The following is a 25721-nucleotide window of genomic DNA, read 5'->3' as shown; positions in this document are numbered from 1 at the left end:
AAGGCCGGATGAGGAGGAATTGAACTCAGGTCCCTGAACTGTGAGACAGACGTGCTAACCACCGTTGCACCGAGCCGTCTTTAAACGAAGCAATGAAGTAGAAAAGAATAAAATAGAACTGAGTGTTATGAACGAATTAAATGATATCTTGGATAGATATCTTGAAGAGATAGTCTGTATGATACTCATGATAAATTTGTAAAAATGTGGGGACCTTTAATCAGTCATATCGAGACAGATTTGTGGAATCTGTTTATATCATCCTAGACCTTTTCCTGACTTTTTCTGGAATGTGTGGACTGGATATATCACATTGGTATGTTTGCCACTGTATTGTATCACCTTTCCTTCTGACGACACTCAATAAGCATTTGGCAACTGAAGACACCATTTGTTGAAGCTTTGTCGGTGTAATTCTTTTTAAATTCCAGTTGTTCAATAGTCTCTGTTGTCGGATTTTGCGCTTCACAGCGCGCCTGACATTCTCAATGGGAGACAGGTCTGGACTGCAGACAGGCCACTTTAATACCCATACTCTTTTACTTTGAAGCCACGTTGATATAATAGCATGCACAAAGTGGCTTGGCATTATCTTGCAGAAATAAACAAGGGCATCCCTGGAAAAGACATTGTTTGGATGGCAGCAGGTGTTGCTGCAAACCTTGATGTACCTTTCAGCAGATGTCTGAGTTGCCCACGCACTTGGCACGAACACTCCCCAAATACCACCACAGATGCTGGCTTTTGAACTTTGCACTGGTAACAATCTGGATAGTCCTTTTCCTCCTTTGCTCAGAGAACACGACCTGCATGATTATCAAAATTAATTCGAAATGAAGACTCACAAACCATAGTACCATTTGTCCACTTTGCATCTGTCCATTTCAGATGAGTTTGGGCCCAGCGAAGGCCTCGGGGACTCTGGATGTTGTTGAAGTATGGCTTTCGCTTTGCATGGTAGAATCATAACTTTCCCTTATAGATAGTATTCACGTGACGTCACCAGCCACTTGTGGGGCAAACAAACACTTGCTGGGTCAGTGAGCAAACATAAAAGCCGAGGACATTGTGATTCAGAGGTACCTGACAATGGTAAACATCTGCCCCATTCATGGTTGAAACAATAGAGTGAACAACACTGTCAAAAGAAGCTTCTTCAGAATACCTGTTGACAGACACCACAAATGCGAACGCGTGAAGGAACTTAGTGAGAGGAGAAGAAACACATGGATTGCAAGGATAAATCAAATGGATTTCCAACCGACAAAATACACGAAAGTGTGTTCTGACCATTTTGTTGAAGGTAACTGTTATTGTGAGATTGCTAAAATACATTTTACCGTTATGTGATCTTAATTAATGATGCTGATTTCTATCTTTCGTCTGTTAAATGCTAGCTTCTACGGCAAAATCCGCATAATATCGCCCACTGATGTAAAACTTCACCGTAAAAATCATTTGTATTTTCGCTAAACTTTTAATGTGTTAAAAATATATAGAGTTGATACTTAAGGAATAATGAAATAATTTGTGTGTTGTGGAATGGATTTAGTTCATATTTTAACAGTTACAAATTTGTGCCTTGTTTGACTTTGGCTTTGTTTTTTGGCGCCTCTGCTGGCCACTGTTGATAGTGCATTTTGTGGCAGCAGTTGGGTGCGGTTGCTGTCAGTGCACGTGTGTTGTTCATTCTCTTTGTGAGATCTGACCCATGAGTTTTCTTTTTTTTTTCTTTATGGTTTTACAATATAAATAAGTGAGAGGTGTAATACTGACACAACTAAGTTCGAGAAGGGTTACACTCATTTGCTGTTTGCTGTCTGTCTACCTAGATAGAAGCCATTGTAACACATAGAAAGAATATTGGGTTATTAATTGTATATATATATATATATATATATATATATATATGTATATATATATATATATATATATATATATATGTATATATATATATATATATATATATATATATATATATATATATATATATATATATATATATATATATATATATATATATATATATATGTATTTGTGCATGTGTATGTGTTAATTTCATTTTATATTAAATTGTGAAAATATTCATGACCCTTCAATAAAGTGGTCAATTTAATCAGTGTTATATATTTTTAAAAATGTAATAATTTTAAAATTTGTCAAAATGCATGGTTGGTGTCTTCAATTGTTTGCTAACGAGACCATCTTTTGATGATATTATCAACAATAGATGATGGAGTCCCCAAAATACTGGCAATTAAACGCAGAGAATCATTGTACATAAACCGTTGGGACTATTTTTTTCATGCAGTTGGTCACAAATCATTGTACACCCTTTTCCACAACATCCCAACTTGATTGAAATCAGGATTGTGCGAATGTACTTGTGCATGAACCAAACCTTTAAGAATAAGGTTATAAAAAAACATAAATTGTTTGCTTATCAAGTGACAAGTATTGGTGCTATTATAAATGATTAGCCTGAAGAAGGCTGGAATAGGTTACAGAAATAGCTGCAAATTTTTGGTCACAATATGACACAGCTATTGTAATCTGCTAAATGGTCAAAAAGTGAACAATATAGTACACACACACACACACACACACACACACACACACACGCACACACACACACACAACTATTTTCTGGAAATCCATTGAAGCTGTTGCCTCCTACAGTTAGGGTGATCTACAGAAAAGGTAAGGGAAAACCCTTAAAATTACAGTGAAATTAATTGTTAATATTGAGAAGGTAATTAAGTCCTCAATCATAACGGAAAACAGTTTATAATGTGCTGTCAAGACTGAAATCTTGCAGCATGTCCAAGATTGCTCAGCTCAAGAAGGCATAAGACAGAGGGACATTGTTTGAACATCCTGTATCAGAAATTTTGAGGCAAATGTGCTATGATAAATGAAACCAAGGTCAAGTTATTTGGCTGTATTTTGAGGATGGAGAAAAATGTGACAGTAAGCCAGACCATCAATTACTTTTTGTAACGCACCCCCAGAGTGAAGAATATTTTTCATGCCGTCGAAACTCTAACTTTTTGACGTGACTTCATCTATGAAATTGTTGTAGGGCAATTTTGAAAAGGAGCTAAACAACTTGGAGAAAGGGAGTATAAATGTGATCAACTGTAAAGTATGTGCAATTGCACGGTATGGCAAAAAAAAACAACAACTGTATTTATACACGCCTTTCTCTTGCCCTGCTATTTGAAGGGTTTTATAACCCAAAAACACCATCCACACGGCCAAATGTAAAGATGAAACAGTGTGTTTTGGTGCTGTGTTTCTGCAAAGGGCAAAGGGCATGCTGACAAAATTGATGGACCAAAAACAGCCAGGAAGGCTGATGAGCACATTTAGGGTATGGAGTGGCCTCTTCAGTCTTCAGATAGAAAAGGTTTGGCTGGAGCTAAAATTGATTTTCCAAGCAGCAGCCAAGACACTTGGAAGGATTGACAGCGTTTCTGTGAAGAGGATTGTGACAAAGTCCCTCCTGGGCTTTTAGGTAAACTTGGTGACCGGTTCCAAGAAATGTCTCTGCTATGAATTTCTAAATTTTTATATTTCGACAGCTTGGCAACTTAGCAGCCTTAATGGTGATGTATCTATATTTGTGGGAATAAAACCTAGTCACTTGATATCCATTGAATTTACACTTTGAATATTTGTGGGACAGCTAATTCATATACAGTGATCCCTCCTACTTCGCGGTCTCAGATATCTCGGGCTCAGTACTTAGCGGGTTTTTCCAGGAAAAATTAAAAATATTTCAAAATAAAAATAAACATTTAAAAAAATGCGAAAAAATGGAAAAAAAATGAAAAAAGCAAAAAGGTACATTATACAGTGCTTTATTCATCCGATAACTAAGTAATATTAGTTAATAACTATGTTAAGAATTCTTCAAGAGTTAGAGTTCGTCCCTTTTTTAATCTTATTTTGAAATATATGCTTTTAATTTGTCGGGTTGCGTTGCGTTTCCGTTTCCTGTTTTACGTTCTCTGTGCGTCATTCGGCTCGTTACGGTGACGTAGTGAATGACAACGTAAGCTCATATTTATAGTTTATTATCTTTTAAGTTGATAACGCACGCTACTGCCTATGTTTAGTAAGCGACGAGTGTTTATTCTGTTTATGTGTTCGTTTGTGTAGAGGTTGCACTTTATAGCTAGTAGTTGTTCTTAGTTGTTGCTAACCCGCTAATGTCGGCTAAAAATACAGTAAATTCATAGATTAAAGTTCGGCAAGTGTTTATATGTTATTTGACTGTCTTTAACATTGTTATTGATTTATCATTCAACAGATACTCCATGATACACCATACATGAGCCAAAATTAATTAAGTTCAACATAATGACTTGCATACTCTTTCACCAGAGTCTTGGTGCAGATAACCAGTCCTCAGAACAAATTCACAACAGACTAAGTAATATAAGTTATTTAATGATTATATAATAATGTTAATAAGGATAATGTAATGTTAAATAATGGGAGAAAGGAAATAAAATAAGCAAAAATACAAACAAAAAAGGATTGTTTATGGTTACTGCGGCTATATTGGGGCGCACATAGAAATCTAGGATCTGATATCCTACTTCGCGGGTTTCAGACTTCGCGGGGGGTTGACACCCCCCATTACCATGAAGTAGGGGGGATCACTGTATTAGTGCTTTTAAAAGTTCACCGGCATGGCTCAGTGGTAGTTTTCTCCCAAAACAAAAGTTGTGGGTTTGAATTTTTTTTGCACCGCCCGACACATTGACTATAAATACATTTATTATCTACAAAAATTGTATAAGTATACCTAAACCTGTATCCTTTTTAACATTAACATTTTTAACCCTAACCTAAAAATAGATAAATAAAGCAATATAGATTGACTTTCAACTATCAATTTTTCTTTACAGCACGTATATGCGTTACAGCTTCTAAAACAGAAAAAAATAACAAAGTTTATCACAATGCGTGAAATTAAATTAAAAATAAAAATTCTCATTTTATTGCAATTACACTTCACATGACATGAACAATGCCTTTCACCTGGGGTCATCCATGCCCCCGTTGGCATCACCTTGTGCCACCCCAGGGGGCCCCACCCCACTATTTGAGAAGCATTGATCTAATAAAGGTTAATTGCTTTACCTTTGGTCACAGCCTATCCACCAGAGTCTATTCAATCAGTTCGATCACCACCAGGTGCACCTAATCACCTACCCAGTATCAGAGGTGGGCAGACAGTCTGCACCTACGAACTGTCTGTTGATCTCTCATCGACAGTCACCCGATTCCCAACAGACCAATAAATGACGTGAACGCTAACTAAAAAAACGACAGAATAAGAATGTCAGAAAATCTGTTCTTAGTCTGCCGTTGTAATGGTTGGGATGGCCATTCTGTTAGTGCGATGCTCCCCTTTTGCCAATTGAAATAACAGCTAACTGTTTTGCCTCTTTTTGCGATGTTGGTTGCTTTCTTTGACTACAAAATGGAGTCAGTAGACACTGCCTTTAAAAGTGTGTGAACTGATTCAGTTCTGTCTACTATTTTCACAATAATGTCAACGGTTTCCTATTGTGCGAACGCCACCAAATGTGGTAAAGTTGCTAATTAGAACTTGCAGGGGTTTACGTCGCCCCGTCTTGTTGCCCATAGCACATATGATACACCACCAGAAGACTGAATTTCTTGCTATTTGAATAATGCCAAGCATTTTGGTAGAACTCACCTTTCCAGCCTCAAAAGTTCCCAAAATGTCAAAAGCCATCGACAAGGTACATAGACAAATGTCAAGCAAAAGTATTCCAATAAAATATTTAGTCCAAAACAAGCCCTACTTCCATAACCTACATCATTTGCTGAAAAGGTTAAAAAAAAATCCATCTGATACATGTTCATTCATTAATTTTCAATTATAGCTCACTAGCATGCAAGCATTAGCAGACCTGACATTGTTGAACAGATATGACACGTTTTTCAAATGGTCATAACTCCTGATGTGTCACTACCAGCAACATTCCAACAAATTCTGAAAGCAGAGAAGCTGTGCTTTCCATTGATACCATACAATGTGAAGAGTTCGGCAGAGTATAAGTGGTTTATGTGTGAGTTTTGTTTTTTTTTTATGCATAAGCTGTGTAGTCACTGTAAATATTTTGGGGTTGCAAATGATTTATTTTCAGTTTTGAAGTGTTTTTTTTTTCTGGGTTTTTACCGTGATTTCGCACTCTTTTTTATATCATTATGTTTTCAGTCACTCGTCTTTTTATTCCATCATTGGGCTCTTTTTTGCCATTGTTCTAATAATTGTGTGAATACTTGAAGAGGAATGTTGAAGAGATCCACCAGAAAGCGGAAACTCCTGTGGAAATTGGTATAGGATTCACCATAGAATCTACAGGAGACTGGAGTTGAAAGCATTGTGGAGACTGGAGTTGAAAGCATTGTGGAGGCCAGCCTCATCAGCAGTGTTTCCTCTAATCTGCGTGTGTGTGCAATTGCGCACCGCTCACACATTCTCAGCGCACAAGAAAATCTATACTGCGCATAAAACAAAATGCAATATAAACATATTCAATAATATCTAATTTTAGACCTCATCTTAGACCAGTTTTCTGTGCCATTTTGCATTGTGACAGTGAGTGACAAGTGTCCAGCCAATGATACAGTAGGTTTCACTTCAGTATTCAGCCAATCAAATGCATTGACAGTGCTTGCATACGGTCCCTGCTTATATACCTAGTGCAGGTTAGCTAGCTAACTATATTGGCGTTAAAAGCAGCGTTCCCTCTAAACTGCGCACGTGTGCGATTGCGCACTGCTTGCACATTCTCAGCGCACAAGAAAATCTATGCTGCGCATATAACAAAATGCAATATAAATGTATTAAATAATATCTATTATTAGACCTCATCTTTTCTGATTAATTAGACCAATATTGTTTTCTGTACCATTTTGCATTGTGACAAGTGTCCAGCCGATGATATAAGTTTCACTTACACTGTACTGACAATCATATGCATTGACAGTGCTTACGTTCCCTGCTTTTACAGCCCATACAGTGCCGAGTTAAGAGACGCAAATGCTAAGCGCTTTTCCTGGCGAAACAAACGAGCAGTGGCACATCCACACACAAAGTAAAAAAGGAATACGCTTCTTTCAGTGAATGTTTTTTTTTTTCTTTTTTACACTTGTGACTTATTACCATGGTGACTAGTGCAACATACATAACACTGTCATGTCTAAAACACTTCTTGCTCAAGATAAAAAAAAAAAAAAGAAAAAAAACTTGTTGAAAACGAACAAAAATAGTTGTGATCTGTTTGGCAAAATGTCAATCATAGATGCATCATTCTCCCGTATTGGTCCTGGACGACGCTTGTCACCTCAGCTATCCCCTCATAAATGGGGGGATACTGTAACTACCCAGAAGCACATTACCGGTCCACACGTTTAAAAGTTGAACATTATCATGTCAAGCTGTTCACATGAATTCTTGTCATCAAAGCACCAACCACGAATGTACACACTTGGCTGGCTCAGTCCAGGGCTGCAGCTAGGCCCCTGGATATACTCAAAGCCTTGCTCATTAATGACAAAATGTGAGTTATGTGATATAGGTCCCTTTGGGAGCGATGTCAGATATGCACATGGTGACTCACTGCGTGCATGTCTGAAGATGCGCACCTTGGTCCAAAGCCTGCTCAGGGAGTTGTATGTGAATGCTCAGATGCATTGAAAATTAGAGGGAACATTGCTCATCAGCATTCTTAAGGGTTACTACAATACCTCAGTAGTGGTGAAATCATAGTCATAATGCCACAATTGACTCTTTCCCGCACCTGTTTGACGCCTTTTTAATTTTGGTTTAAAATGCATTTCGGACGGACTGACGATTACAATTTGATTTGTCTTGAAAACATGGCAGGTCGACGATAATGGAAAGGGGGCGGGGCACCAAAAACTGTCAAACCGGCAAAAAAATGGTGTGTGTACTGTAGCCTCCAAGATCACATGCAGAGAATGTGTAGGAGAAATTTTATTCTTTTATGACATATATAACAGGACGTTCAAGTGGAGACAAAATGCTAACAATGGACGCTGCGGTGACTGGTCGCTGGATCTTCCTCACTTGAGCCAAATATATTTGTCTCCAACATCTGCGTTATATCCCCGAGCATATTTTTTCCCAGGAAGCTAAAAAAAAAAAAATGATACAGCAGAATTTAATAGGGCAGCAAGTAAAGCAAGAAAGTTGAAAAAAAGTCCTGTCTTTGTACCGATTTGTAGGCATAGTATTTTTCATCGTAGTCGTGTGCCCCGATGGTGATCTCGGGAAGAAACTTGGGTATATGGGTCAACGACGCCACCCTCTCCTTGTCTTCAACACTGAAAATGGCAAAATGCAAAAAAAAAACAAACAAACAAAAAAAAAACAGCTAAAAGTCAGAATGCCTCTTATTGTTTTCCTGCATACACTGAAGCCCTGCCGATTCGGGATCCAACCATTAGGAAATCACTCCCTGGCAATTTTTTTTTCCCCGTAGAACCTAACTAGCAACAACACATAAAAAAAAAATCACCTCTTTACACTTAATGCTACATCAGCAGTAAGTAACTACAGTTCCTCAAGAGCCGTATCCTGCCTGTTTCCGATGTCTCTCACTTAACACACCTGATTCATGGATAGTTATCAGGCATCCACAGGGATTGCTGATGGATATCTTCTGAAACTGGTGTGTTGGTAGAGGGAGACATCAAAACAAGAAGGACGGGGCTCTTGACTGACGTTCCTTATCCCCGTGCTATATCATAATCTTCTTTCCGAATACCCTTCTCATGCTAAGATGCCATTAAAATGGAGTACCAAGTGTTTGCCGGGTGGGAGGGACAAGTTCAATAAGTCGACTTAAACCTTTTACTGGGCACAGCGGCCCCTTTCGGCCGATAGTTCTAAACCACGTGTCAAACTCAAGGTCCGGGAATCAGATTCGGCCCGCCACATCGTTTTATGTGGCCCGCAAAATACTGATTTGACTTCATTCTTCAATTGTGAGGAAGAATTTCTATTTCCCAAGATCTCTTTGGAACAGTTTTTCCCTGTCTCTGATCTCAAAAGCAAGTAAAGTGTGACAAACAAACTTAAAATTGATTTGACTTCACAGTAATACCGGCCTGCTGAGAGAAACTATAACTACAATATGGCCCATGATAAAAATGAGTTTGACAGTCCTGGAAACAGGCAGAAAGCGTCCGTAGCTGCCATTGCTTAAATTCTAACGTATCCCTAAATTTCTCTAAAAGTTCTGAAGACTCTTGCCTATTTAGGACTTATAAATAGAAAAACATGCGCCTAATAAACATGTCCCAGATACGTATTTCCAGGACCATTTTCAACATGGAGCTTTCTTGTAGAGTTTTGTAGTGATGGGACCGGACCATTGGTTCTTTGCTGAGAATTATTTCGAGCACTTTTTAAAACAAGTATTTTACTCTTAAACTAAACATTGGGATAAGTGATACATACCAATTCATGTCATACTCATGTGATGGGACATTTAATATTAACTTCTTCAAAAATATTTTCAGTATTAAGTATGTTTAGGCATGATACGATTTGTGGGAAACTCGGCTTAATTTAGACATAGTGACAAGTCTAATAAAAAAGAAACATTCAATAGCTTCTTATTGTCTTTACACTGTGTGCACAATTATGAGTGAAGTGAGTATTTTGACTAGATCATCATTTTTATGCATATTTTCCAAGTCAAAGTTCTATAAACTTGAATGCTTATTAGATATAAGCATATCAGGTGTTTTTGGATAACGAGGGAAGGTGGGGCCTAAGGAGATCAATACCCACTATCAAGGTGTGCATAATTATTAGGCAGCTTCTTTTCCTCAGGCAAAATGGGGCAAAAAAAGAAATGACTCAGAAAAGTCAAAAAATTGTAAATATTATTTCAGAAGGATGTAGTGTTGTTGAAATTGCTCAGATACTAGGGTGTGATCACAGAACCATCAAACATTTCATTGCAAATAGTCAACGGGGTTGCAAAAAACACATGGCCAAGGTAAGCGAGGCTGAAATACGAGCTCAGCTGAACAAGTCACAGTAGTTGAAAAGTCAAGACTGGGCCAAGAAATATCAGAAGACAGATTTTTCAAAGGTCTTTTGGACTGAAGAGATCAGAGTGAGTCCTGATGGACCAGATGGATGGGCCTGTGGCAGGATCAGTAATTGGCACAAAACACGTTCGATCGGATGCCAGTAAGATGGAGTGGGCTAGTACTATTAAACATGAGCTAATTGGACTTTTTTGGGTTGAAGATGGACTAAAAATTAACTCCCAAATCTACTGCCAATTTTTGGAGGTTAGTTTTTCAGACCATGCTTTTATAAAGGACAATGCTCAATCGCATGCATTCAAGTACCCCACTGTGTGGCGCGCCAGTTAAAGCCTTAACCCGTTACTGTGCACAGCGGCCGCTTTGGGCCAATAGTCTGGACAGACAAAATAGCATCGCTAACAGTCATTGGTTAAATTCTAAGTACCACTAAATAGATCCTAAATCCTGAAAATTCTAGCCTGTCTAGGACTTAAAAACAGCAAAATGTGTGCCTAATAATGGCCTGTTTAGACGATCTGCCGAAACGAAGGGTTTAAGATGATAGAAAAATGTAGTGGCCTTCTTCTTCATCTGTGGTGATTTTGAGAACTTGAACAGGAGATTTGCTCTGAAGGAAAACAGTAGGCCTCTCGGAAGCGTGTATGGAAGGTTATGGTTCCGGTTGCTCAAAAAGATGATCGTCAAGAAATCAAGAAGTTGGCAGACTTTATGGGAAGAAGGCTTCTAACCGTTATTGAAAAGAATGGTGGCTATATTGGACACAGATTATTTTAAAATGTTCCATGTTTAATTTGGTTGCATAATAATGGTGCACACTAACAGCTGACTAATAATTGTGTCGACATAGAGATTTTTCTAAGAAAGCCAGAATCTCACTTGCACGCTCTTAAATATTTAGGTTCGAAGTTTATTAACATTTTGGGTCAACCAAGAGTTCTGGATTTGTTCTAAAGTCAAATTAATCCTCAAAATTACAACCTGGCTCATAATTGTACACACAGTGTACTGTACAGCCTACTGTAAGTACGGTGCTGAGAAAAATTGTTTCTCCCTTTCCTGATTTCTGTGGGGTTTTTAGCATATTCATTTAATCAAGATCAGATAGGTTTGGTGTTTCTTTTCTCCCCTTGGTAAATGAAATCATCATTTAGAAACGCCATTATACATGTGGTACATCAGTGGGATAACTACACTGCAAAATGTCAATTTTAGGAAAGTAAAAAATGCTTCTAATAAGAAATAGATTCTATTTTATATCTAAATAGGAAAAATATTCTGTGTATCAAAAACAATCTAATGCTTATTTCAAGATATTAAATCTAGCATTTTCTTATCAAGACTTCTTTGCTCAAAACACTTTTTTCTAAAAATGGAAATGATAGCAAAGCAAAATTGTTGAAAATATTTTACATGGGTATTTTTTAAAGTTATTAGAAAATATTTATTACACTTTACAGTTATACAATTTTCATAAATCCAAGCTCAGACGAGGAAAAAAAAAAAAGATCGAGCTACATTTTGAAGAATCTTTTACTGGTGGCATGGCTGAGTGGTTATCTGCCAAACCAGAGAATGTGAGTTCGATCCCAACACCGGTGTGACCCTGTTAAAGGGTTCTTGAACAAGACACTCGACACCCAGTTGCTCCTGATGTTATCAGTAAATAGATGAATTGTTAGTGTAAATTTAAGTACTAATTGCAAGTTTGTTTAAAATTTTAAGTTTGACCTTTGAACTAATTGCTTTATTTTAATTTGTAACTTGCTTATATTAAGAACTTCAGTTTTTGTGTGTGTTTTCTTTACTCAAATCACTGTTAAAAACATTTAGAAAAAAAAAAAAGTCCTGAATTAGGTTTTCTTGGCAAGAAAAAAAAATGTCACCTCATTGGCAGATTTTTATTGCTTAAAACAAGAAAATTAGCCTAAAAGAATGTTTTTCTTGTATTTGGTCTGGCACTTTTTGCAATGTGCAAGTGATATTAATATTAGTTTGATGAAAACAAACCTTTGAAGGAATATACAAAATACAGAATCAGGTAGGGCAAAAACACTTTTTGACAGCAAAATACAGTACAAACATGTAGAACACCTTACACACATTGACTAGCATATGTGCGTCACAGATGTTCTGACCAAAGCTATCACATCTATCAAAATTAGCCCGTACCCACTCATGTCGACACAACCTCTTCTGTAGCTCCTCCGCTCTGCTTCACTTCACTTCACTTCACTTCACTTCACTTCACTTCAATTCTGCCTCTACCTTCCTTCTCTCTGCACACGTTCCATGTGCCTTTTTTATGCTTGTTGCAAAGTAAAAAACACAAAAAAAACCACCTACAACTGTCTGGCGCTAACATTCTAAGATAGATGCACTCTGCTGGAGTGTGTGGTGGGCAGGGCTGGGGCTATGAACATGGGAGGGGGAGATGAATGGATTCTGACACAGACTAGTCCCACCATTCACGGTGAAGAGCCGTTCAAAAGACTTGGTTTGTTGGTGAACGTCACAATCACTACAGTGTTGCAAAATGGCAAGGGAGAAAGAAAATGTGTGTGTGTGTGTGTGTGTGTGTGGGGGGGGGGGGGGGGGTATTGGGGATATTTTCCAATTTAAAAAGGTGACAAAATTAAGTTATATTACATTTTTTTCAAATTGGATCTGGCAACCCATAGCAGTGCTTCACCTCTGTTCGGCTCTAAAACAGAAAACACCCATGACCAGCTCTATTTGTTTTCTTGACGACACATATATCACATATTATCATTATATTTCCGCAGTACTAGATCATGAATTGAGGAGACATTGTACAACGCAAGCTACCTTGTTGACAGTGGGCCCAGCGCTGGCTTGATGTGTATGGAAAAGTTGCTAAATACCACGAGAATCTGTAGATAAGTGTGTAACGAACCGCTGGGATGCACGATTTCATCTTATTGCTACCATTCCTATACCCATCGCCATTTTTTGAAAAGCTGTGGTGTGCATTGTCCCAATGTGAGTGAACAAGTCATTGTTCGCATGCTAACGCTATTCTCAACTGCTAATCATTAGGCACAGGCAAGTTTTGTTGATGTATAATAATTCTTATATGTAGAACACAGTTGGTTAAATCCACCCCAACTCTTAGCCTTTTTTTTTTTTTTTGGGGGGGGGGGGTGATTATACTATTCCAATTACTTTCCAATTTTTGCTATTTATATTGGCCCAAAGGGTTGACTGTATTTCCATTTTAATGACAGAGCTCTCACAGGATTCTCATGTGATGGTAGGTGACGTCATCCTGCTCCAACCAAGGGCCTTTTTCAAACTTCAGATATTCAACGTCTTCTGCCACCTATTGAGATGAAAAAGTCTCAGTTAAATGTACCACAGTAAAAAGTTTGTAAATGATTCTTACCCTCTCGACATCTTGTACTTGGGTCACGTCGTAAGCCAGCAGTTCAGACTTCTCGCTGAAAGCCAAAATACCAGTATTGACAGTATGATCAGCCACAAAATTGTGTTCAATGTTAAATGTTACAGTAACATCTAAGACATTACAAAAACGACAAATTTTGACAATGGAATATTAGATAAACGCTAACAGTTAGGATTAACATGATGCGGGTTTTGAAGCTTATCATCAGACAAAATAAAAAAAAAAAAAAATACTGTAAATAAAAGAACCTATCACTATCTTGTCAGAAGCAGAACCAGGGTGATTGAAGAACCAGCCCACAAACAGCCAAAATTCACATCTGATTGATGTCAACTGATTTATATTGGGGAAAAAAAAAAAAAAAAAACTGTTAAAACCTAAAAATTCTTTAAAAAATGCTGACAAATATTAAACTTCACAACAACAAAAAAGCTCCACTGGCTGTAAACTCTTAGATTGTTAACAATGGACAAGCACAGAATGTCCGTGGTATGTACCAGCATGTCTTCGATGTTATGTTTAATTTTGCAGATTTGATCAATGACATCATTATTCAATTAGCAAATTATAAATATACAAACACCAAATAAAATGTTAGTTTTTATTTACTTTTTCAATCATAGTAACATCAAAATGGCCAAAACAGGAACATGCATCCCACACCTGATTTGTGGCAGGAAGGACTTCTTGTAGTTGTCCTCAATGCTCTTCAGGTATGCCAATGGCACATTCTGAAGATATGGCTAAAATGAAAAATAAATTAAATTTTCAGTCAGTAAATTCAAATATGATTTTATACCCACTCATATAGGAAAGTTTCATCATTGGTGCAACGGCAAGTTGCACATCGACATAATGTTGTATCTACACTGAAAATGAGTGGTAGCCAAAAGAAGCACAGAGCCATTTGTGCCAATTGCTTTGAAAATGGGTTCGATTTCTGAAGCTTCAGTAACAGGAAGCTCTCCTGGGAGATATAAACACTGCAGGTGATTTTAAGGTACATTTTCCTTGAAAAACCTTTGATGAACACAAGAAGGCTGAATTTGAGTCCTATAAATGAATAAAGCTTAATAAATTACAAATAAATACGATGTGTGAAAGTCTGTATTGTGTTTTTGAAGAGAGGGATCTGGGGAAAATCAGTATGAGTGTGCTTGTGCAACGAAGTGTGGAATGGGAACGCTCAAAGATTTTTACTAAGAAACATTATTATTTGTACACTAATTGGACTGGGACAGTTTATTTTTTCTCCATACACCACATTTGGAAAATACTCGCCCACAAGAAACTGATAGTGAAATCAATGCAATGCATTTCTTAACTTCTTGACCGCAATTGCACAAACAGCACATTCGCCTCTCGATGCAGAGGTTGCACATTTGCTTCCAGCTCCAGCCTTCCCGTGTGGAGCTTGAATGTTCTCCCTGTGCCTGCGTGGGTAAGTATCATAATATTGGAAAATCTAACGTGTCTTAGTGGTATTTGTAACAAAAATGGCAATTATATGAAAAATACAAACAAGCTCAGCTGTTGCTGCGATTTTTGTTGTGACAAGATTCAGCAGTTAGTCTGAGCAGTTACAGTGTGAACAACTGCTGTGAACAGCTCATATTTGACTGTATTGGATTAAGCATTAGTAAACAATACACATACACTCCACTGTCAAACAAATGCCTGCATTTAATTTGCCAAAACTCGAAGCAGCTGCGTAGCTAGGGACTGTAAAGAACACAACAACAGAATTGCAGTTTTTCTCCAATGGTTTGTGTAATTTCTTGAAAAAGAAATGACATTTTTAAAACTAAAAGATCATGGCTTGTCCGTGATTGGGAAAATAAATAATACTTGGTTCAGATCGATTACTTGGACCGAGTAACAGGCAACGCATTTGAATTGCAGTCAATTACGTTTGCATGATTAGGTGATAGGGCGACATCTATAGGACAGGTTTGGTGCGACAGGACACGAAACGTGACGGAGGCAATCAGTTTTGGCTTAAACTGGTAAAACAGTAAACGGAAATATAACGCGGCCTTCCACATTAAAAGCAAACATTTCCAAAGTAAGATATTACTGAACATTCAAAACTAAAGCGCTTGAAGAATTCTTAATACAAAATAAATGTCATCTTAATGCCTTGAAACAATACAAACTCAAGGAGTTTGAGGAATTCTTAACACAGAATAAATCTCATCTTAATACCTTGTTTGCAATTATAGATGGATTGGTCAGTTTGCTTCTTATCATGAAAATAAAGTGGTTCAACTTCATTTAACAAATGCTGTATTTAACTTTGAGTGACACGTGTTATGGCCATTTTCCCTAGATGGAATATGGAATTTGTGTTACGGTCTCATAAACCGGGGGCCCAACTGTACATTTAGGTTTAGGTACAGATAGGTTTACTGTACAGTTTCACAATGTTAGTATTTTATACAGTCACAAAATCTAATTTTGCAAAAATGGTGAGGTTAGTGAATCTTACCTTGTTGCTTTGTTTCAACTTCTTCTGCACCTCCTCAGCAGGCATGTCCACATAGATGATGAGATGTGGAGGTAGGAACTCGCAGATGCTGATGTGTTTGATCTCGTTGTAATGATGCACACCTGTAAGTGGCAAGGCAGCAGTGTCCTAACGTTATTGTTTAGAAGATTCAAGATTCAAGAAATTTATTGTCGTATGTATAATTGTACCGTACAATGAAAATCTTATTCTTATTCTTATTCACTTCCCCGAGCAGCAGACTACATTCCATAATTGAGCAATAAATAGCAATAAACAACAAACAGAAACAATGGTGCTAATATTGTAGTGCAGAATATCATGTAGTGCAAAAATAAATAGTGCAAGATATTGTCTATGTGTGCAGTATAAGGCAGATTAGTTTGTGCGGGATTTGTTGAGAGTTTGGAGGGCTTGATGGTAGAAGCTGTTTGCCAGTCTGGCAGCCCTGGCCCTCAGGCTCCTGTATCGTCTGCCTGACTGCAGCATTTCAAACAGGTCGTTTCGTGGATGTGTCTTGTCTTTGGTGATGTTGCGTGTTCTCCGCAGAACCCTGGTGTGTATAAAAAAAAAAAAAAAAAAAAAAAAGCTCGACATCTGGGACAAAACAGCACTTACACTCTTTCCTGATGTAGCCCTGTTGAAACATGGCATCCAGGAACACCATATCGCTAAAGGGCGAACGCTCCAGGATGACTCCTTGGCCTTTGAAACACAGGAGAATATTTTCAATGACAATCAAAGTATAGAAAAGATTTTGTGGTAGGTTTTCACCTGTGGTGAGCAGGTGTTCAATGGCATCTGAGTACTGCAGCAGGCGCATAGTGTACATCCACAGCTGCAGCCTGTAGCTGTTCCCGTCGGTAGCTTTTGGGTCCATATAAAACTTCTCCAGGCTACACATGCCATTGAAGTCGGCTGGAAGCGGCTCTTTCTCTCCTGACATCTTGTCCAAGTAGAAGATGTCAGGTTCAGGCATGTAGAGCATCCCTGAGGAAACATTTACTCATTGGCGAAAAAAATGGGCTTGTGTTCACTTCATACAGACCAAAGTACAGTGGACACCCATTATACAGCATCCCTGGCTTACATTTTTTTCATGTTGCGATGTGGAATGTGGGGTCTCTTCGTCCCCCTCTTTGAGGTATTTTCTCGGCTTTGCGACAAAAACAACTATCATGACCCTAAGGGGTTGGCTGTATTTGTGTTGTTTTGCCTCCATCTGCTGGCGTTTTTCTGTTGCCGTCAATGCCTCCATGCAACGTGTCACTACAATGTTGATCTGCTATTGGTGGGCGTCTCCTCACAGAGATGCTGGTCTGCTATTGGTCGGCCCCACTTGTTTCAAAATGGTAGAAAGGTAAAGCTATGTTTGATTGTGAGTGGTTACAAAAACCGTATTTATAGCACATTTTACTGCTTAATTCAAGTTGAATGGGTTAGCCATGGGCCCCAATATTGCTAGTGATGTTAAAGAGACAAGTAAGAAAATGATTTATATGGAAACGATGCTGGAGAGAAACCCTAGTAGGGAATATGGGCATAACAAGCGCCTCTCAAAGGTAAATAAATCCTTTCTATATTTTTTATTTATGATGTTTACTGATTGTATACATGTATATTATATATACGTTACTCTTACTATACTATTTTGGTACGAATTTTTAAAATGTATGTACAATTTTCATGTTTTTACCTGGGGTTCTAAACGCATTAGCTATTTAACATAGGTTTGGATTGCCCGCCATACATTGAATTCGCCTTACGAGCCCAACCACGGAATCGAATAATCTCATAACTTGGGGGCCCACTGTACAGTTGACCCCCCCGGTTTACGATGCTCCTGGCTTGCATTTTTCTTTTCACCTTATGATGTAGACTGCGGTGTTTTTTTTTTTTTGTCTGCTCTTTACGCCATTTTTTTTTCACACTACGACAAAAACTCCTCAAACATGGCAGTCAGTGTGCGTGCGTGACTCCGCTATACAAGTGTCACCGTTAACATCACTAAAATGCTGAACTGCTATTGGTCGGTGTCACGACTCCCTAGGATACTGGTGTCCTATTGGTCGGTGTCACAGAAGCACTAAGATGCTGGACTGCTATTGATCGGTGTCACGGTCTCCAAAGTGGGGGAACATTAAAGCTTTGTTCACCTATTAGTGCTTACCAAAACGTATTTATAGTGTATTTCAGTGCTTAATTCAACCTTGAATTGGTCAGCCATGGGTCCCAAGATTGCTAGTGATGTTTAAGAGAAAAGTAAGCTGGAGATAATCACAAAATACGAAAAAGGCTAAGCTAGGCTAGGCTACCCTCACTATGGAATATGGCCATAACAAGCTCTCACGGCAAGGTAAATAAATCCTTTCTATATTTTTTATTTCTGATTTTTAATTGTATACACGTATACAGTATTATATATAAGTAGCACTCACTATACTATTTTGATACCAACTATTAATATGTATGTACAATTTTTATGTTTTTACCTGGGGTTTTACACGCATTTACTATTTAACATAGGTTTGGAATGCCCGTCATACGGCAAATTCACGTTACGATCCCAACCGTGGAACGGATTTATCACGCAAACTTAACCTTGTCATCGGTATCTGCGTATAAGAAAACATAAATCATCAGTGAATACTGTCGAGTGTTGCACCTTTACCGTACCTGCGGTCAAAACCGTTTGCCTTTCCGGATCAATCCTCCCTAGGGCTTATAAAAGCCACAGCATCACCCCTAGGTAACATGTGATATGCATTTGGCCCTTACACCTTGGATCAAAACAAGCAAGAGTACTCCCACAGCGTACTGATGAAGGTGGTATATTACAGTTTCATCAGTGCTGTGACTGTGGCATTGTCAACGATAATATTTCTTTTCAGTCAAGTAGCCTTAACCAGTACAGAACATTTTTGGATTGAAATAAAAAATAAATAAATAAATAAAACTATTGCGCTATCCATACTTGATTTAATGACCTTTGGAACTATATTTGTGGAGGTAAATATAGGAGTGTCTTATTCGGCATCTCCAGAAGATAGATTGTGTAACATCATCTGTTACATGATCATCTGGGCATCTATATAAAAACTATCTGTAATTTAAATTAAAGTGATCAAAATAAAAACAGATGTTTTGCAATGGAGTCATCCTGACACAATTTAGCAAGTAAATAGAATACAATACAATAGACTGCCTTTACTAAATCTTACACATACAGTTCAACTCCTATACAACAAAATCATATTTGCAGTCAGAAATTTTTCACAACAGGGGACTTTTCACTATAGCAAATCTATGTCTCGGACAGTAAACATAAGCGTGTTGTGCAAACTACAATCTGAGTTAAAAACAAAACCATCCAACATTAAAAAAATTAATTAATTAATTACGCAGAACAGACTTTCCGCAACGCGTATCTTCAGGAATTTCTTTACGAGCGGAAAACATGGCGGACGAACTATTGCTTATGGAAGTTCGCCAGTACAAACACCTTAATGATTCATCTGAAAAGGAATACCGTGATCTAAATACTGTACACAACTCCTGGCAAGCACCATGCATTGGAGAGATTTTAAAAACGCTTTTAAGAATTTAGATCATTTGAATCAACCAGGATTCTCTTCCTCTGTTATAGAGTTATTTGTATGCTGTAGAGTCCATTTAATGCCATGTATGGAAGAATATAGCACCGAGTATAAAGTGCTGCAAAACGTGTGCAGGCGCATCAAGTATAAAAACCAAGCTACACTTCTGCTGCAGACTTACTGTATTTTCGCTGTAGTGAATTTCAGTGCAACACAAATGCAGAAAAAAAAATTGCAAGTACTTAGTAAGATGTAAGAAAGAAGGAAAGGGTTCAATGCATGGATTTTTTTTTCACACTGGGGGATGTTTTTGCTCGTGCAGGTTTCGTTGTAGAGGAGTTTTACTGTACCCTCAAATGCCTTCACATTACCCCAGTGGTACTCTTTGGACCATTTGAGAACAGTCGGTCTACAATTGAAGAAGATTTTAATTTGTTCCCACATTGCCCATGTTAACGTGTACCTGCGGAGCCCGGAAGTAAAAATGTATATATATGGTTCATGAGAAAAGTAATACTAATCAGCTGAAAATTGTCCAAAATTTACAGACTTGGGCAGAGTTTAGGTTAAATATTTTATTTTTAATGCACTCTTACTTTATTTACAGCCGTCTTTTGTGTATTTTTAACAACACAGAGCCTTATTGGACTTTGCAACCGTAACTATGTACAAACTAAAAACTTACCTAGCTTGTCGGCCAGCTTCTGTGCCAGCGCTCCTTTGCCTGACGCTAGGTTGCCATCCACTGAAATAATCTTGCTGTACTGTTTCAGGCGCGGTGTGGTCCTTTCACCCAATGCATACGCCCACCAGCCGTACTCCAGTTTTCTCGCCACTGTCAAGTGCACCGATGCCTTGGATGACAAAAAAACAAAACAATGCAGGAACTGGCTTCAAGAGGCAGAGAAAATAACGAACATTTTTTAAATGTTATCTATAACAAGCAACACTTAAGATAATTTGATGTTCAGTATTTTGTTTTTTTATGGAAAGTCTCGAGGGTGTAAAACTCAAAATGTATACTACTGTAATATGATTTTATTTATCGTCCTGTTTTCCCCTGTGTGTTAAAAACCTGGCGTCTAGCCAGGATTTTCCTGCACCCGGTACCAAGGAAGGCACCATTTTCTCCCAACTTTCGTCTGTGAATAATTATCACAGGCCACCATGCTCCCATTCTGATGAATGGCAAATAGCCCCCCAAACCTCTACCACACCAAAGGCCAGCATGCTGTTTTGCCCAAGTGTTGTTTATTTTTAATTGTTTTCCATTTTTATGATTATTTTTCAATTAAATATTAATATTAAATAATATTAATGATATTAAGATTTTTTAAATATCGACACTATTTAATATAACATTATTAATGTTATGATGGTATTAAATATTAATACTTAGTTTTTTATTTTTACTGAAACTTCACACACGTAACAACTAAAGTGAAAGCAAAATGATTAACAAGGCTATTTTTGTATAAAAAATAAAGTGATAAGTGGGGTGTGCACTACAGTAGCAATTAATACAGCTTTTTTATGAGCGTATTACAATGTTTTTAATACATACCTAATGACTGGCGAATGTTCACACGTCGTTCTAACGATTGAAAAGGGACCACCTGTACATACTGTACGACTCTGTTAGGCATAGGCCAATAACCGTAATAGTAATACATCGGGATTTTGAAAGTGACGGTCTTTTAAAACGGTCCACATCTGTCAAAATCGGTAAGTTTTTTTGTTTTGTTTTTTTTTCCCGTGTCGTGTGCCGAATTGCAGCATTGTGACTCATATGTGAGTCGTCTTTGGCTGCAGCAAACACGTCCAACTCCAGGTTTGTCGCAACGCTCAGGTGTTTTATGGTTAACACACACTCAGGATAGGACGCAAATCGTCTATCAAGCTAAAGTGTGGGTCAAGAAAGCGAATCAATGGAACTTTTCCGCTCGTCCAAACAAACGAAGACGGCTGTCTGGTAAATGTTTGACTTTCAAAAACGAGCGGGTGACATTGTGAGCTAGCTATGAGGTTGCAGTGAGCGCACTAGTGACAGATAGAAGGCGAGGGAGCGAGACTGACACACAGCGAGGATATTTGTTTGAGCATTGCGTGCCAGAGGGAAAAATTACTCTCGTTAACATGAAATGACAGATTCCACATTGTACTATTAATTAATTAATACACATAATGGTTGAACTCGATGGTAGTTGATTTCGGTTTTAAAAATATTGTGCATTTATACTTTTTTAAAACTGTTATTGTGCATTTGTACTTATTGTATACACAGTGTCCATAGTTCAGTTTAAATTGAGTGTTCAATCAGAAATAATTCATGTATCAACTTATTGGTGAGCAAAACCAGTTTTGATCAATGAAGGTTTGTTTTGAATTTATTGACATATTTATTTTAATTTTGCATTGTAAATGTTTGTTATTGTAACAAATGCCTTATTATGTATTTTGTTTAACAATAAAACTTTTTATGATCTAGAAAATGTCTATTTGGCAAAATATATTTTAAAATGATCTGTTTTAGAGCTGTGATTTTCACACCGTGATACTGCAATACCATGACATTTTTGCTCAAGGTTATCATTCCGTCAGATTCTGATATCGTCCCATGCCTACTCTCAGTATAATATCAGTTGTTCTGAGAGTACCTCAGAGCTGGGTGGAGCATATTGGTCAGTCAACAACATCATTAAGGCCAAGGGACACAGCAGAAAGGTGAGGGATAAAGATGTGGAGAACTTTAAAGCATTAAAATAGAAAGATTTCTCAAGATTTTAACCTTTCGCGGAGGCCTGTCGGACAAGGAATGAACAAACAAATCAAATAAGGAGAGCACTGGTCAGAAACACAACCATGTGCCCGGAGATGACTCCAGCAGAGATGTGAAGTACTGCCGCTGAGCTGGTGGAAGCAGTACATGGGGCAACTACCAATGGTACGCTACACATATCTTAATGAGTGGAAAGAAGAAATCTATGATTGAAAGGGGCCTCAAAGAAATGTTACAGAATTGAGGCTAGGCTGGAGATTCACCTTTCAGCAGGACAAAAACCCTAAACACAAAGCTAAAGTGGACTGTTTAAGAAAACACACACACACAAAAACATAATGTGTTAGGCTGGCCTAGTCAAAGTCCAGACCTAAATCCCATAGAAACTAGTGGGAAGACCTAAAAACTGCTGTTCACAAACACTCTCCATCTAATTTGACGGAGCTTGAGTTGTTATGTAAAGAGGAATGGGTTAAGATTGCAGCGTATACCTTAAAAGACTTACTGAGGTCTCTGAAAAATACTTGCCCTCTTGTCCTTAAAAACAAGGCGCCTTCTGTGATGTTTTGATTAATTTATAGTATTTTTGTGTATTAAGAATAACCACATAAACATAATAAGATAAAGCTGACGTTATCGTGTAAATTCAAAAATACATGTTGGGGACCCAGAATGTAAACAAAGTCTCTTTCGATTATTTGACTGATAAGTCTTCCCACTGTACACATTTATCGAGAGCAGTTCGCGTTTTCCTGCCAAAAGTAAACAAAGGCCACAAGTATCGTTTTATTGGATTGTGTTATGACTTTACTTCAGTCTCACGAGAATCACTGCGTTGGCTGGTTTAGAGCCTTTGGGTTGTGCTACTGGCTGGAGCTAGCCTGCTGGTTTAGCATGTCCTTGTAGAAGAAGAACGCCATACGGAACAGCAATCGTGCATTTTGAGTTCATACCTTTTGAACAACGTTTGCGGTTTTGATAGCGGTTGCCACCGATGGGAAGACCACCCGGATCGCCCTCAGGGCCATGATCAACTGCCCTCTAGGACCCTTTCGTCTTGACCCGAAACACAGCTAACTGGTTCCTGAATTGTACGTCACACTATGGGGGCCTTACACAATGTTGTCTCAGTCGATATACGTAAATAGGTGACTCGTAGGTGCCTGACATACATTGCAGTTATTGACGTTTATTTGACGAACTGTTTATTTAAATATGTTCTTTGTTGTTTTTGCAAATTAACGAAATGTAATTATTTATCAGAGATTTTTAGTATGTTTTTAAAACAACGCGTGCCTCTTCCTTTTCACCTACAGAGGGTAGTATAGTCATTAAACTGACAGTCCAGCCAGGACGCTTTTGCAACGATCGAATAGTCAGAACCCTATGTTGATGTCATTAGTTTGTGTGATTTTTCAAATTGAATTTATTACAATGGGCATTAAATATTTGTGGGTCAGGTGAATGCCCCCAAAAATGTATTACACAAGGCATCCTCATCGTCAATGGTTCATATAAATGAATGTCAAAAAAGTATATCGTATCTTCCATTCCAAGCTTAAGCGATACAATTTGCAATTACAAAAAAAAAAAACCCAAAACAAAATGTCTTCATTCGGCCAAAAGAACATATCAGGATTATGTTGTTTAATCTAATTAAACATACACTTTCTTAGAGCCATTATAATTGCAAACATTTTAAATTACACTATTTAAAATATCCATCCATCTACAGATTAAAATAATGTCACCTTGAGTTAAACTGTTTACCATCTTTTGCTCTACTATGACTCAATGAGGGGTAACAATTCAAGAGAGAATTCAAGGACAACATTAACTAATAAGCCCCTGGAATTGGAAATCAACAACCAATAATTTGTCCATGCTTTTGATGTTTTGTAATGCCCTTTCCTTATTGACATGCATTTTTTGCCATTTCAGTTAAATATACTGAACAAATGAGGAAATAATCTTTGATTTACACATCAGTTGCAAGGTAACAGTCTCATCCTTTCCTAAAGCATGAAAAGAAGACAAGTGACAAAGAGTAAGTTATAATGACAAAAGGTAAGTGATAGTCAGTCTTTAATGGTACTGTACTTGTGCTGCATGCAGCCAGCAGCTGTCGGTGTTGGTACTTGAAACCTTTACATAAGAGGAACTCTGAGGCATGTGTGCGTGTGTGTGCGTGGGTGTGTGTGTGTGTGTGTGTGCGTGTGTGTGTGTGTGTGTGTGTGTGTGTGTGTGTGTGTGTGTGTGTGTGTGTGTGTGTGTGTGTGAGAGAGAGAGAGAGAGAGAGAGAGAGAGAGAGTGACACACTGGCTCACTCCACTCTTAAAACAACTGACAGTCACCTCATATTTCATGGGTGGGCCACTGGTTTTTACTTCACTTTTATTGCGCGCACAAGTAAACTGCACCTCTTTTGACCATCTTTTAAGTTTTGACCTACAGTGACAGAGCACCTAAATAAAGATTCCAAATATGGAATACAGAGAAATGTATGGGTTGCTTACTGGGAAACATGCAGGAGGCTGAGATACATTCAGATACATCTGGCACAGGGTGTCTTGAGCCTGTGCTGGGTATATTAAAACATTATGCTCTGCACATAACTTGATCTGTGTATAACTAGAAAGGATCAGCACAGCGGCATAGGAGGACACCCATGTTCATAATGGGACATTGGAATTTGATGCTTTGGAAATGAGAGTTTATAATATGCACAGTGGCAGACTGGTTAGCATGTCCGCCTCATGTGCAGAGGTTGTGGATTCGATTCCAGCGCTGGCCTTCCTTTTTTCTCTTGGTACCTGCGTTTTTTTTTTTGTTTTTTTTTTGGGGGGGGGGGGACTATTAGAGTTTCCTCCCATAAGCCAAAAAACATGCGTTATGGGTATACTGGACATTCCAAATTGACTTTAGGTGTGTTTGTCAGTGTGAATGCAATTGTGTGCCATGCAATTGTCAGGCAACCAGATCAAGGTGTACCCTACCAACTACCCAAAGAAAGCTGGGGTAGGAACCAGCAAACCCACGACCCTTGTGAGGACAAGTGGTTAAGAAGTTGTATGGTGGATGGATACTTCATAATAAAACATACTTCCCTAAAAAAAAATTTTTTTTTAAATGGTGCTTTATTAGTTCATCAGACTCAGCGCAGTATGTATTTCAAAATATAAAAATGCATTTTCATTTATTTTTTATTTATATTTTTTTGGTCTCCACCGGGTGGAAGTACACGCACAATAGTTTATAATCATAATAACGCCTTCA

At 38.0% G+C, this 25721-nt stretch overlaps 1 protein-coding gene across 1 annotated transcript; it reads right to left on the bottom strand.

The window, feature by feature from the left end:
* Window positions 1-8032: 8032 nt before the first annotated feature.
* On the bottom strand, window positions 8033-23550 carry LOC148423194 (NADH dehydrogenase [ubiquinone] 1 alpha subcomplex subunit 10, mitochondrial-like). Its single transcript, XM_088415977.1, has 10 exons — window positions 23399-23550; window positions 20352-20520; window positions 16845-17060; window positions 16689-16775; window positions 16053-16174; window positions 14228-14307; window positions 13544-13598; window positions 13395-13480; window positions 8289-8397; window positions 8033-8205 (listed from the first exon to the last, which is right to left on the bottom strand). The coding sequence occupies exons 1-10, from the start codon at window positions 23471-23473 to the stop codon at window positions 8137-8139; spliced, it is 1068 nt and encodes a 355-aa protein (XP_088272103.1). The 5' UTR covers window positions 23474-23550; the 3' UTR covers window positions 8033-8136.
* Between the last annotated feature and the right edge of the window lie 2171 nt (window positions 23551-25721).

Source organism: Hippichthys cyanospilos, chromosome 5 (genome assembly GCF_059441005.1).
Source record: "Hippichthys cyanospilos isolate Australia breed blue-spotted pipefish chromosome 5, RoL_Hcya_1.0, whole genome shotgun sequence".
NCBI classification, from domain to species: domain Eukaryota; kingdom Metazoa; phylum Chordata; class Actinopteri; order Syngnathiformes; family Syngnathidae; genus Hippichthys; species Hippichthys cyanospilos.
Note: the sequence above shows the minus strand (reverse complement) of the source record. Positions and strands in the feature narration are given on the sequence as shown.

What these genes read in the sequence shown, in the direction of transcription:
- LOC148423194 (XM_088415977.1), bottom strand. Translation starts at nt 23,473, where the DNA reads ATGGCCCTGAGGGCGATCCGGGTGGTCTTCCCATCGGTGGCAACCGCT. An exon ending in CCGCAAACGTTGTTCAAAAG is followed by an intron (nt 20,521 to 23,398) that starts GTATGAACTCAA and finishes TTGTCATCCAAG; the next exon opens with GCATCGGTGCACTTGACAGT. An exon ending in TCCTTCCTGCCACAAATCAG is followed by an intron (nt 13,599 to 14,227) that starts GTGTGGGATGCA and finishes TTTGGCTTTCAG; the next exon opens with CGAGAAGTCTGAACTGCTGG.